Below are 14,850 nucleotides of genomic sequence, written 5' to 3'. Positions count from 1 at the left end.
GGGGTGGGGTATGATTTTTTTTTTTTTTTGACAGGCAGAGTAGACAGTAAGAGAGAGAGACAGAGAGAAAGGTCTTCCTTTGCCGTTGGTTCACCCCCCAATGGCCACTGCGGCTGGCGCACCGCGCTGATCCGAAGCCAGGGGCCAGGTGCTTCTTCTGGTCTCCCATGTGGGTGCAGGGCCCAAGCAACTGGGCCATCCTCCACTGCACTCCCGGGCCATGCAGAGAGCTGGACTGGAAGAGGAGCAACCGGGACAGAATCTGGAGCCCCAACCGGGACTAGAACCCGGGGTACCAGCACCGCAGGCCGAGTATTAGCCTAGTGAGCTGCGGCGCCGGCCAAGGGGGATGATTTATTTTTCTAAACTAAATAAGCTTATGGTTAAACTAAAAATAATCATTCTTCCTCCTTTTTTTCTTCCTTACAAAAATTCTACCATGTTCAACTAGGCCAGTTTGCAGAAAACAGCAGTGATACTAATGGCCCCAAGTAAGAAAGAGACCTAAGCTCTGAGGCGTATTGGAAACAAACAGAAGCAGCAGTTCAGGGTGGAAAGCAACTTGAGGTATTCTGCAATTTGGAAAAGAAAATTTCCTGCATGTTTCCAGCCATAAGAAAACAAGCATGATTGTGTGATAAAAGATCAAATTTGTCTTTTTGAATTAGTCAAATAAAACCACATTTAATAAATATATATTAACTAAAAATAATCCTACAAATTTTCTGAAAATTGCATTGGATTTAGAAAACATACCTCTTTGGTTTTTTTCATTTCCTACATAGTACAAGGGTACTTCAGAAAGCTCATGGAAAAAAGAATTAAACAGTAATTTTATTTTGTTCCAAAAATTTCCCTATTTCTTCATTCATTTATCCATTTGCAAGGCAGAGAGGCAGGGGATGAGACAAAGAAAGAAAGAGGAGAATCTTTCATCCACTGGTTCACTCCTCAAATAGCTGCAACATCCAGGTCTGGGCTAGGCCACAACTGGGAGTCAGGAACTCTATTCTGGTCCCCCACATAGACGGCAGGTGCCGAAGTACTTGGGCCATCTTCTGTTGTTTTCACAGTGTGTTAGCAGGAAACTGGATCATAAGCAAAGTAGCATGGGCAAGAACCAGCACTTCAATATGGGATACTGGTGTTGTAGGAGTTGACTTAACCCACCGTGCCACAAAGCTTTAACTCCATGCACAGTTTTCCCATAATATACATTTCCACTTTAGAAGATCTCTACTATGCAAGGATTTCCTTTTTTTATCGCACCAAAATAAACTTAGCTTTCAATTCTATTTCTCCTAGAATTTTCTTGTACTTTTCAGATGACCTGTGGAAATTCCATTTGCTATTTAAGACTACTGGTGCACCATTTAGTAAAGGTTATTTTTCATACACTTAAAAAGAAAATGCCTCATGGTCAAAGAGAGGATTTAACATTTAAAGAACTTTAGTCAACAAACAGAGTTATCCTGGATTCATTTATTTCCTTAGTCTGTTCAAAGAACAGATTCTGGCCAACCAAGATACAGTTGATTCTGTTTTTGATAAGGGTGCAAGATAATCATTTAATCATTTACTTACCCTCCATGATGGTCAAAGGATCTTCCACCTTGGGGCGCAGGATATTAGGACCAAAGACAGTTGCCAAGTTCTGCACACTCATTTTGTTAACTCCAGAATACGACTGGACTTCATCCAAGAACCTATTGAGTACAAAAATAAGATTGAAAGACAACTGTATGAAACTTGTCAGTGGAAGAAACTGGATCACTGGGGAATTTATGAACTGAAGTATGTCTGAAGATGACAGTGGAGATAAAATTATTTGGAAATTCAAGCATTTCTCACTCAAATATGGAGAAAGTAAATTGGAAATGATGAAGCTTCAAACTTAAGGGATGAGATCAAATATCTGCCCCAGCCTGGCCTGGCTTGACTTTCTGTGTTAATTAAAGGAATCACTGTATTTGGACATTGCTAATATGGACTTGACAGTCAATAGTATGGATTTCCCTCCAGTCTTTCAGTATTCCCTTTATATGAATACTCAGAGAATGGTATATGAGACCATGTGGTATAATCCCTCAAATTGGAGAAGGGGGAATCAACTCTCAAATGAGAAATCTGTAAGCTACAAATTTATAGTCTATTAAAAAATAAGATCAACAGTGGAAAGTACATTAGTTCTATTGATATGAAAAAGTTGTAAGCACAAATTATTTCCATTTATTAGTTGCTAAAAAATAAGAGGCATACAACAATGCTTTTAGTAGAAAGGATTTTTATTTTTTTAGTAAGCCTTCTCCTTGTTTTTTTATTTTATTTTATTTATTTGTTTTTTTAATTTGACAGGTAGAGTTATAGACAGTGAGAGAAAGAGACAGAGAGAAAGGTCTTCCTTCCACTGGTTCACCCCCCAAATGGCCGCTAAGGCCAGCACTGCGCCTATCTGAAGCCAGAAGCCAGGTGCCCCCTCCTGGTCTCCCATGCGGGTGCAGGTGCCCAAGCATTTGGGCCATCCTCCATTGCCCTCCCGGGTCACAGCAGAGAGCTGGACTGGGAGAGGAGCAACTGGGACTAGAACCCGGCGCCTATATGGGATGCCAGCGCAGTAGGCAGAGGATTAACCAAGTGAGCCAGGACGCCGGCCCCTTCTCCTTGTTTTTTATCCACCAACTTGTCTTCACTTGTATAAGAGCTTTTATTGTTTCATAGCTTGCTTATTGTACTGATGAGATAAGGAGGACATTACAAAAAATAAAAATACCACTCAGGTAGCACTATTATGTATGATTTATGGTGCTCACGTGTTAAATTCTCAAAAGTAAGTACTATTATTGTTTCTATTTTACAGATGAGAGACACGAAGTATCAGAGGGTTAAGAATCTTCTCCAAAAACAGAGAGTCAGTAAGTGGCAAGGCTGCAATATGACTCCAGGCAGTCCAAGTCCAAATCCAAATCCATGCTCTGAACTGCTACACCATGACTGTAAAAGGGTGCCTATTCTCACAGGTTCACCATTATTATACGAGGGGACTTCAAAAGATTCATTGAGAATGGAATTCAAAAAGGTAAATTTATTTAAAAGAGTTATTTTATTTATTTGAAAGGTGGAGTTAGAGAGAGGGAGTTCCTGTAGGTTCACTTCCCAAATGACTACAACGGCCATTGCTGGATTAGGCTGAAGCCAGGATCCAGGAGCTTCATTCAGGTCTCCCACATGGGGGTAGGGGCCCATGAGCTTGGGTCATCTTCCACTGCTCTCTCAGGTGCATTAACAGGGAGCTGGATCAGAAGTGGAGCAGCAGGCACTTGAATCAGCATTCATATGGGATGCTAGTGCTGCAGGGAGTGACTTAACCCACTGTGCCACAATGCCAGCTCCAATAAATTTATTTTGGTGCAAAAAATTTTTTTGGAATTCATTGAGGTTTTTTTTCATCATATGCATTTTCCATGAACTTATTCTAGAAGCACACTTGAACAACCTAAACTACAGTAAAACTGAAAGCAAGAGTTAGTTTCATTTCTTATTTGAAATACCTGAAATTAAAAAAAAAATCTGCTTGAATGTTTCAGGAGAAGTTAGGTTTTTCTATTGTGGAGATAGAGGTTTGCAGTATGGGTCTCAAACCAGACTTTCTTCTCCATTATTTATGGAGAATGTAGCTTGTCTATTCTCCACCACGGTAACTTGTATTCGCTCAGAGTCCTGAGACAAAAGTCTTGCAGTTAATGTCCATTATGAGAGTGCAAACATTTCTTACCTTTTGTAATTCTGAACCATGAGGTCCTGTTGCTTCCAAACCTAACCATTATCAGACAACCTTAAGGTGGAAAGTTCTGGTTTCAATTTTGAATTGCACAGTATCTGGCACTAACTCTTTTTTTTTTAAATATTTATTTATTTGAAACTCAAAGTGACAGAGAAAGGAAGAGGGATGGATGGAGGGAGAGATGATGGATGGGGCAGGAGAGAGGTAGAAAGGAGGGAGGGAGAGAGAGATAGAAACAGAGAACAGAGAGAGACAGAGAGAGACAGGGAGAGAGAGAGAATCTTCTATTCTTTCTCCAAATGCCCACATTAACCAGCGCTGGGCAGGCTGAAGCCAGGAGCCAGGAGCTCCATTCGAGTCTCCCATGCTGGCGGGAGGAACCCAGGTACTTAGGAGCACCATCTGCCCCTTCCCAGGTCTATGAGAAGGAACTTGTATCAGAAGCTGCATAGCCAGGGCTTGAACTGGTGCTTGGATAGAGGATGTGGGTGTCCCAAGTTCTGGGACTATAATGCCCTCCTCTGACACTATTCCTAAACTCCATAGTTCCTAGTCAGCTGTGTAAAATACATGGTCTCATTACCACTTCGTCTATTACAAACCTGAAATACAGAGAGGATGAGAACATTGTATGAAGACACATTAAATGTCAACGGTAGAATCTAGATACCCATGCATGTCCTTCTCATGACAAGGGACATGCTCTTTCTTCTAATACCACTCCCTACATGGTACAAATAACTTTGTGGCAAATTCAAAGTAACGTATATTTAATACAGAGAGGAGGAAAGACCTCAAAAACATCAAATCAGAAAATTAGTCAATCTTAATCGTTCAAGGAAACTTTTGTGATCACTTTATCAAGCTTTTTAATTTTCCGGAAGTTAACTCAGAGCAACTAAGTGATTGTATTTATTGTCAAGCATCAGGAGAAATACAGTGTTTTTACCCACTTTGGGACAATTCTTACCGGCAAATGTACTTGAGGAGGTTGTAATTGACCACTGGCAAACTCTTCACCTGCTTCGCTAACTCCTTAACACCCTGAGAACAAAGAACAGAAGAGAATAAATGTTCTCTCTCTTCATGTTTGTGGGGAGCAATCCGGACTAGACTGTTACTCGAATTAAGACTTATTCTATGCATCTGCTCTCCCACAATATGGCGCTGGGAGAGAAGTAAACAGCTTCCGCACAGCTGCCTCCAGTTCAACTAATAAACTGTAGGACTTGCTCCTGATTGGAGGAGAGCAGCGTACTCGGCGTGTGGGCAGCCGAGTTAGGATTGGCGGAGGAGGACTATAAAGGAGGAGAGAGACGGCATGCACCAGGAACATCTATGGGGAACATCTAAGGGAACCCGTGCAGCCCCCGAGAAAGCCGGCCGGCGGTGTGCCGCTCCCCTGCGGAAGTGGGGAATGCGGCCAGGGGGAACTGCCCTTCCACGGAGGTGGAAGGGATAGTAGCAAACCCGGGGAGGGCCGAGCAGACGAGAGAACAGCGCAGGGTCCTGTGTCGTTCCTCCACGAAGAGGGGGAGCGACACATGTTGGCCTTGAAATTAAAGCAAGTGGGAAATGGCCATACTGCTTTTTTAAAAACATGAATTTCACATATTATCAATGAAAGATACTGTTATGAAAATTTGCCATCACCATGGTGAACGTTACAGAAATATTTTCAAAGATTTTCTATGACCTCCAAAAGTATTACTATTTATGGAGAAACATATTTAAGGAAAACTCTTTCAACATCTTTAACATTTGCTCACAAGTGACTGAAAAGGGAAGATGGCCTCAGTTATGTCAAGGTTACTTTTAAAGAAAAAAGTCTCAAAGCAGAGGGTCCTTTTCATTTACAACATTCCCAGAACATAGACAAACATAGACTAGCGATAGGACGGATCATGTCAAGGATACATTTGTAGGGAGGGCTGGAAAGCCTAATTGTCCCGGAAATTTCACAAGACATTAATTTCTTTTACTCTTTTGATTGCCTGTCTCCCTCCAAACATAAATGGGCCCAGAAAAACCAATAGATAATGTAATCTGATTTTCTTCTGCTCCCTGTAATATGTTTATGAAACTTACGATCTCTATCAAAACTACTGCTGTTATAGTGCAAAAGCAGTCATGGATAATACTACATGACAGAGTAAATCTGCATCCACAAAAATATGTAGCTGTTTCTGACAACAGTGCCAAGAAAACTCAATGGGAGAAAGAATAGTGCTTTGAACAACTGGTCTGGGGCAACTGGAAAGCCTCGTGCAAAAGAACTGGGTAGATCTCTTTCCTTACACTGTACATAAAAATGAACTGAAAAAGGGTCATACACATAAATTAACAGCTGAGGATCTAAAAGTCTTAGGAGAAAATACAGGAATAAGTTTGTGTGACCTGTTCACAAAGACTTTCTAAATACGATACAAAAAGCACAACTGAAAAAAAGAAAACAGATACATTGGGCTTCATCAAAATTGAAGACTTTGTTGTACTTCAAAGATACCATCAAAGAAATGAATAGACGAGCCACACGATGGGAAAAATATTTGCAAGTCATCAATCTGATAAGGGCTTCTATCTAAACTCATAAGCTCATTAATAAAAGATAAATATATTCAGTCCTCCATATCTGTGGAACCAACCAACCAAGTATTGAAAATATTTTTAAAAGATTGTTTCTGTTCTAAACAAGCAGATACTCTTTTTATCATGTCATTTTTCTCTAAGCCTGATAGCATAACCAGTGTTTACACAGCGTTTACACGGTATTAATCTAGAGAAGATTTAAAGTACACGGGAAGATGTACGTAAGATGTGCACAGTATATAAGGGACTTGAACATCTCCAGATTCTGGTTTTGGGGGGATTCTAGAACCAATCTCTGTTAGGGACTTGGGATGACTGCAGCATAAATAAAAATGGAGAAATGATACTCCCAACAAAAATATATGAGGAGCAAATATGCACATGAAAAAAATGTTCAACACCATTAGCCATCGGAGCAATTCCCCATTCCAAGCTTGATGAGGAGATATCATTTTGCACACGTGAGGATGGCTGTGTTAAGTAAGAGAAATTGCAAGCAAAATGGCAAGACATGGGAAAATTCGAACCTGTTCACACTGATGGTAGGAATTTAAATTTGCGGTGTGTCCTTAGGAAGCACAAGGTTACAGATAGGCCCGCGATTCTACGAAGGGACATGCAACCATATGTTGGTATAATATGGATGCTCACAGAAGCATTATTCATAGTAGTTCAACGTGTAAATAAGACAAAAGTCCTTCAGTGGGTGAACGTATTAATAGTAGAATATCATTTGGAAATTAGAAGAATTAAATACTGATATTTGGTAAAACATGGATGCACGTTCCAAACAGTGAAAAAGCCAGTTACAAGAATCCACAGGTTGAATGATCCCATTTATAGGAAATGTGCAGGACAGGCAAATCCATGGGAACAGAAAACAGAAGAGCAGTTGCTAAGACCTGGGGAAAGAGGTGAACAGGGAGAGGTTCCAGGTTTCTTTGAGCGTAAAACACATTTTGTAAATATTTTAAAACTAGAGTTTAGTGATATTTGCACAAGTCTAAGAATATACTGGGTAGTGAGTTGCATACTTTAAATGAGTGATGCATAGTATAGAAATGGTATACCAATAAAGTTTTTTTTTTTTTTTAAAAAGGCAGGCAGTGGGTATGACTTAGTCCACAGCTATTGCTTGAGGTGATTTAGTGGGCACACACGGAAAAGCGGACTAGGAAACAGTCTCCGCATTTTCATGGAATGTGTGGGCTGTGTGGCATCACAGTCAACCACTTTGTGAGCAAAAATGGTGAGGAGTGCTGATATCATTACTCAGCCACATTCGTTTCAGAGAAGGAAATTAAAAAAAAAATAGTACTTGAACTGTGTGTGTTACATCTACATGTGTGTGATGTCGATACACAGCACCGCAGGAAACAAACCGAGGCTAGGACAAAGGGACAAGTACAAAACAAACACTGAGAACACTGACAAAAACGCTGCGCAGAACTTAATCGGAAATAAATGCATCAACGTACCGCTTCCTCGTCCTTGCTGAGCAGCTTGGCACATGACAAGAAGTCGTCATACTTTGCGTAAGGGATAACAGGTTCTGGGAGTTCCCGGAGGTACAGTTTAAGGAGGGATGCCACGGTGTGCACGTCCGTGCTGCTGTGGAGACACAAGTGCGGAGACATTCTTAGCAGTGACCTTTACCCCACTTGGCTTCTGGTCCACCACATGTAAGTCAGCCGGTCAGGGTGGTTCAAGTTGGCACTTGAATCAATGGAGTGGGCATTTACGCGGGGGTTGCTGGGGGCCATCTCTGGTGGGGAAGACCAGACATCGCCGGTCACTCAGGATCCTTCGTGTGGTCTGAAACGACCTGAAAGCTCAACCATTGTTCTCTTGGGTACAGTACGCAAAAGGAACAATTTTTGAAAACAAGAATGTATCAGACTTTAAATAAAATATAATACAATTTATAAACATTATCCAACCCATGTGGGTGTATTTAACATCAAAAGTAATTGCTTCTGAGTTCTTGCTTCATCTCTCAAAATATTGAACTCATGTTGGGAAGGCATTGGTGATTGGTTATGGATACTGGAAGATTACTATAGCATGTTGTAACTTTTAAAAATTAAATATTTATTTTATTTATTTAAAAGGCAGAGTAATGGAGAGAGGGACAGAGAGGGAGAGAGAAGAGATAGGCAGACAGACAGACAGACAGACAGAGAAAGAGAGTGATCTTCCATTCCTTGTTCACTCCCCAAATGGCCACAATAGCCAGGACTGGACCAAGCCAAAGACTGGAGTCAGGAACCCCACCTGGTCTCCCACATGGATGGCAGGAGCCCCGGCACTCTGACCATCTTCTGCTACTTTTTCCAGCTGTGTTCCCAGGAAGCTGGATTGGAAGCAGAGCAGCTGGAACTGGAATCAGTTCCTATATGAGATGCAGGCATCATGGGAGGCAACTTAACCACTGTACTACAAGGCCGGCCCGGATACACTGTAACTTTTTTAAGAAGAGCTAATTTCAAAGATGATTGATTCACAGCATAATTGCTTATCTAGTATTCTAAGAGTCAATTTTTCTATAAAGAGAAGGAAAGTGTTATGAATATAAACAATGAAAATGTGACAAGTTCTTCATATAACCTGCATGATTTATTGTTAACCCCTGCTGGATACAGGAGGGTGAGATAATTTTACTAAAATGCTAACTCATGGTTTGTCCTCTCTGTTCCTTTATTCTCTGCTGGTGGGGAGGAAGACAGGAAGAGAGTTTTTTGGAGGAACATTTGTCTTGTGAAAGGTGTGATTGTGATTGTGTGTCTTGTGACTGTGATGAAGCAGGAAGAGGGGCAATGAGGAAGTCAGGGGTTTCAGAATCGGCCGTGCCACAGAAGTTGTCAAGCCCCAGAGGGGTGAGCCTTGAGAAGGTGGGGTTTCCTCTTCCAACGAATACTCCTACCACAATGGCGGCACAGAGGCAGAGTCCTTGCAAAACTGTATGAGCTGGGAGAGTGCACTTGTCAGACTCAGGGGTTGATTTCCTCAGGTGTTTGCTGCTCATCTACTCTGTATTGGGTATTATAGAAAATAATGTGTAGGGTCCCAGAGGACTTTTAAAAAGGTGTTTTTCTAGCCTGCTCACAGCCTACAATCTAGTGGGAGCAGGAGCTATTGAGTTGATAGTCATTCAAGTCTGTAATTACAAAGTGTGGCAATTAGTAATGAAGAAAATTATTACATGTTATCTAATATGAGGGGCCTAACCCAGGGTTTGGATACTTTTTCTGAAAAATATACTCAGGCCAACATCTGAAGACTGTGTGAGGGTACTACAAAAGTTTGTGGGGAAAAAAGTTGGTGGAAAGTGAAATGAAAAGATAACTTTGGATGCAAGAAATAAAAATCACATATTTAGGATATCTTAAAAACTAAATAAGCTCACTAATTCCTAAAAATATTTTCCTCAATTTTTAATAACAGACCTAAAATAGACTCAGTGGTAAGACAAGCAAGACACCAGTTTTGTTTGTTTTACGGCAGGCAACTCTATTTCATGCTGCTCAAGGCCACCCACGTTTCTCTGGCTATATAGAAAGCCTCTGAACTTGAAGGTACCATCACTGATAATAAAGTACAGCATGGGGCAGGATATGCAGTACAACCTAATACAGAAGCAACTGCCAGATTTTGATTCCACTCTAACTGGGTTAGGTTTGTTTTGCTGCCTGCGTCAATCACAATTTAATTAAGTTACAGGTAAAAACAGAGAAGAATGTGGGAAAAGTATAATAGATAATGCAGAAGTGTATATTTTTATAAAAAATATATATCTCAATACACAAAGCATTTTATATATCATTCCTAAGTTTATGTAAATAGAACATAAGGAAGGTTAAGGAATAAATGGAATACATATGTTAGACAATAACGATCAAAAGAAAACACACACGTATTTAACAAGAATCATGTTTTGGAGTTTCACCGCCGTTCATTTCCTTGATTCTCCCCAGATACACAATTTCTAAGGCAACTTCCTTGCTACTTTCTATCATCTTTTCCTCGTAGCAGAAGTGAGCCCTTTTGTGAGCTGAGGTATTGAGAACGTTTGACCACTAGATGGCGAGATTGCAAAATTAGATTTAGCGGGAAGGTGTGAAAATTGTGAGGGATGAAAGTCTGCAGATTCATTCTTCCTCTGCCAGCAATTTTCTTAGCACCGAAGCTGCAGCTGGGTTCTAAGAATAGAAATATCTGAGCTATGAATCAAGATAAGAGAGGCAGAGCGGGGTGGCCGTTTTATTCCTTCCCTGAAGTGACAGTTTGCGTTAGCTTTCTAGCATTACAGTATATGTGAACTTAGTTAATGACATAAAAATGATGAACAAATGACCAAATATATTTGCATTTTCCCCTTTAACAAAGGTTATTAAATATTTTCTTAAAGACTAAAACTTAAAAATGTATGACTTTTTGGGTTTTACTAAACTTTGCTTATAGAAATAGAAACTTTACTTTCTTTCTTTTTTTTTTTTTCCTTTTTTACTGTGCTCATTTTTGGGTTTGTCTTTTCCCATTGAATGAAAAAAAAAACAGCTCTGGAAAAACTTCAACATGTTTTGCCAATTCTCACTCCCTTTAAGGGGTTGCTGGCCACTCTGGCCCTGTCAGTAGGTTACCTACTGTCATGGGAAAAATACAGTTTTCTCTGAAAAATCTTGCTGTGTATCCACTCTACAAAACAACCTCCTTCAGCACCTACCTCTCCAGCCTGACTGCTCTTATTGACAACCCATTACTGTGCATAATAAATGTTTACTGTAATGTGTGCCCCTAGTTAATTGCACACCAACGTCATGTGTTAGTTACCACAGTACTAGAAGTAGCGCCATCCTTGCCTCAAAGGAGTGTATCTCAACCTTCCACAAAACACACTGAAGTGACTATGTTGTGGCGAGTCTCTGGAACGTGGAGGATCAAATCCCTCATTGGTTAACACCATCACACACCTCAACTTCCATACACCTCAGCCCTGCACCGCAACCTGAAGAGCAGGTTCTGTCATTAGCACCCTGTGAAGCACTTCAACAGGAAACTGCACAGATAAAGATTCCTCTTGGCGAATCACTCAGACATGAGGAGCTGTAGGGTCGTGCCTGGTTAGCAGGAGTTCAAAATCATTTGCCAGTGTAAAGTCATTCGACAGACATGAGTCTGTTTCATTCATCTGTTGGCAGAATCTGTTCAGAAATTAAGATTAAATAATCATGCTCATTCTATCCAGTGATAGAAAAGAGGCAGAGCTGGGCCCAAAGATCCCGAGTGAAAGAGCTAGCAGACCAAGAAGAGCTCTGTAGCTGCTGTCCCTTAATTGATCAACTTGTTTTGATTAATAAATTGATAAATTTGTTTTCACTTGATCTTGTACTTGAGCTTTAACTCTAAATCCTGTTTCCTATGATTGGCATAATTTTATTTTCTCATGGATCTTTTGATTATTCTCTCAAATATGAAGAACCTTCAGAAAGTTCATGGAAGTGATTTTTTTAATACCAAAATGAACTCCTCTATTTACTCCATTTGTCTATAATTTGTTTTTTAATTTGAGAAGGAGAGAAACAGATAGGGACTGATACATATACACAGGAAGATATCCCATCAGCTGATTCACTCCCCAAATGCCTACAATGGCTGGGACTGGGTCAGGGTAAGAGCCTGATCTTCAACCAGATCTTCCACATGTGTGGCAGGAAACCAATTACTTGAGCCATCATCACTGCATCCCAGAGTCTACATTGGCAGGAAGCTGGTGCCCAGAGCCAAAATTGGAAATGGAGCCCAGGAACTCCAATGTCAGATGTGGGCATCTTAGGTGCCGGGTTGAACAACCACCTCTTCATGGACTTGTCAAAGTGCCCTTGCAGTTCCTGAATGCCTGTGGCATGGCATGCATTGCCTCATGTTACATGTGAGGTCAAACAGGAATATTGTAGACCCTCTGTCTCCTTTGGGCTTATGTTTCTAACGCACAACAAACTACACTTTCCCATACCATGCCTCATCTCCTCTACTTCATAGCACTTTATGTATACTTTAATGCTAAGTCTCTGCTAGGTGTGTGATGTTCAGTATGTTCTTTGCATTTTCTGGAAAATTACCTGCCCTTTTATTATCTAGGTACACTAGGGTCTCTCATTGATCTGGGCAGGGAGCGGGGAGTCTGACATGACTTCCTCCTTGCTCATCCTCTAATCTCAGTTTTCCTTCCCTAATAAACACACTTATATACAATGATAAATCCAAATGCCACCATAATTACAAATTTAATATTATACAGAGAGAACCTGGTAACATTTAAGCCTCAAAATTAGATATGGGAATTTTTCACCTAGGATACTATGCACAGAACACAATATAATCCTTTGACTTAACTGAATGGAATACATTCCCAGTGCACCCTTATAGGAAGTAATGAATGATATTGTGGATTTATCTGCAGCAAGTGCCATGATAAGATGTAAAACTCAGTCAGAATTACACAAAATGTTGTCTTACGGGTTCTAGGGAGAACACACAGTAGATTGCAAACCCATAGCAGCACTACCAATCACCACGTAAGCAACACTTGTGTACAATCGCCACATAAGCAACACTTGGCTCTGTCTACTGAGTTTCACTATGGCAAAGAAAAGCAAATCCAAAGGTACTACATAGCTGCAAACTAAACTAAACAGCTATGAAAAAGTGTCCAGGTTCTATTCAAACTAATTTTTAAAGCATCCATCAAAACTGAGCACTTTTTGGTTGTGAAACTTAGATCTGGTTAAATGACCTGGGCTTACAGTCATGTAAGTGTTAGCACTGAGTTACTCACAAAATCAAAAGACTGTCCCCTCCAGGCAAAGTCCTGGGCTAGACTGAATGGGTGCTTGCCCCAGTACAATCCTCCTGGTGTAAGGCAGCAGTGGTAGAGAACTCCATGATGACCCAGGTTAGGGACTGATCTGTGCCCCTCCTCTCATCTTTACATCGAAGCCTCACTTCTACTGTGATGGTTTTTGGAGACAGGGCCTGTGGGAGTTAATTAGGGACAGATGAGATCATGAGGTGGGGTCCTGGTCTCAAGGGATTGGTGCCCTTGATAAAAGGAGACACTAGAGAGCTTTGTTTCTCTCCTCACTGAGGAGCAGCCATGCCAAGAACCAGCAAGAAGGCAACCAGAAGAGAGCCCTCACCAGAAGCCAACCATAGTGGCACTCTGATCTCTGATTTTCAATCACCAGAACTGTAAGAAAGCAACCGCTGGTGGCTAAGCTACACAGCCTACTGCATCTTGTTTTGGAAGCCTAAGCTGACTAACGTGTCCCCCAGTCTGCATTTGGTGAGCTTCCCTGTAAAACTATTAATATTGCTGTTAGGTGACAAAATGTTAGCAAACAAACAGAAACATGCTTTTGGTTAATGCAGATTTGTGGAAACATTGTCTGATTGAACCAACTGACATAGAAAAAGTTGATTCTCAACCTCAGTTGCATATTAGAATCATCTGGAAATTTTTTCAAAATATTAATGATTAGATCCTATACATTCTGATATAATTGATCTGGATTGAAGCCTATGTATGAAATTTTCTTCTCATGTGCAGCCAAGGCCAAATATATATAGAATACATATTTGGAGTAGAAAACTTTCAAGAAAAGAAGGGATTTCTGTGTGCAGTTGTCACATGTTTACCTCTGGCCACCTCTAACCATCCATAGGTGCCTACTGGTTACAGACTTGTCTCTCTAGAATCCTGCAATGGAAGAGATGGTAGAAGAAACATTGGGGGGAAAATATTGCTTATGCTTAATTCCTTTTTGCTTTCCTACTTAAGTTACATATGTATTGCTACAATGACATATATGGCAGTACGTATGCAATGGGTCACCCATTACAGTGCTAGTTAACCATGTAAAAGGGATATTTGAAATTTTATCTACAATTATTCTAATATATCATCATGTGGGCACATGCATGCAAGCACACACACATAGAGCTATGTATCTTCTCCCTTTATGTGTATAAGAAACCCAAACTTGTAGTACAGCTGTAAGGAAGAGATTCCTTTGCACAGTCTGAGTTCCTGGCTTCTAAACAATAGATTCTTGAAACAGAAAGTAGCTACATCCCCAAACTGGAAAAAAAATCATGGATATTTGTCCAATGGATGCCTCTGACAAACATCGCTCAAGGCTAAGTCTGCATTTCATTGCTTCTTTGCCACCTCACTGGTATTTTCCTTTCACCTTCTTTCCTTCTTCTGTGGCCATCGCTTCCTGCCAGGCAGCTCCCAACCCCTCTTTTTCCTCTGCTGGCCTCCAAGTGTTGTTGATCTCCTGGACTCCCTGCAAATCCTTGGGATAAATCCATGATTTCAACTCTCACTTTTGTTCAATGGGTGCAAAGAATAGACTTCCACACCCGTCCTTTCTGCTGAATTCTTAGATATCCCATAAATACTCTGAATTTTACATAAG

At 40.7% G+C, this 14,850-nt stretch overlaps 1 protein-coding gene across 15 annotated transcripts in view; it reads right to left on the bottom strand.

Annotated features, from left to right (window-relative positions):
• The window catches only part of ARHGAP24 (Rho GTPase activating protein 24), a 518,143-nt gene that overhangs the window by 21,237 nt on the left and 482,056 nt on the right, over positions 1-14,850 (bottom strand). For 10 of the 15 annotated variants that reach the window (XM_070047901.1, XM_070047906.1, XM_070047908.1 and 7 more), the window contains 3 exons: positions 7,849-7,981; positions 4,752-4,825; positions 1,585-1,706 (listed from right to left, as the gene is read on the bottom strand). In XM_070047901.1, coding sequence (XP_069904002.1) covers positions 1,585-1,706; positions 4,752-4,825; positions 7,849-7,981 — 329 coding nt within the window. The remainder of the gene's footprint in view (positions 1-1,584; positions 1,707-4,751; positions 4,826-7,848; positions 7,982-14,850) is intronic. The other 5 variants (XM_070047909.1, XM_070047912.1, XM_070047911.1 and 2 more) reach the window with 1 other exon arrangement.

This window comes from Oryctolagus cuniculus, chromosome 8 (assembly GCF_964237555.1).
Source record: "Oryctolagus cuniculus chromosome 8, mOryCun1.1, whole genome shotgun sequence".
Classification (NCBI taxonomy): domain Eukaryota; kingdom Metazoa; phylum Chordata; class Mammalia; order Lagomorpha; family Leporidae; genus Oryctolagus; species Oryctolagus cuniculus.
Note: the sequence above shows the minus strand (reverse complement) of the source record. Positions and strands in the feature narration are given on the sequence as shown.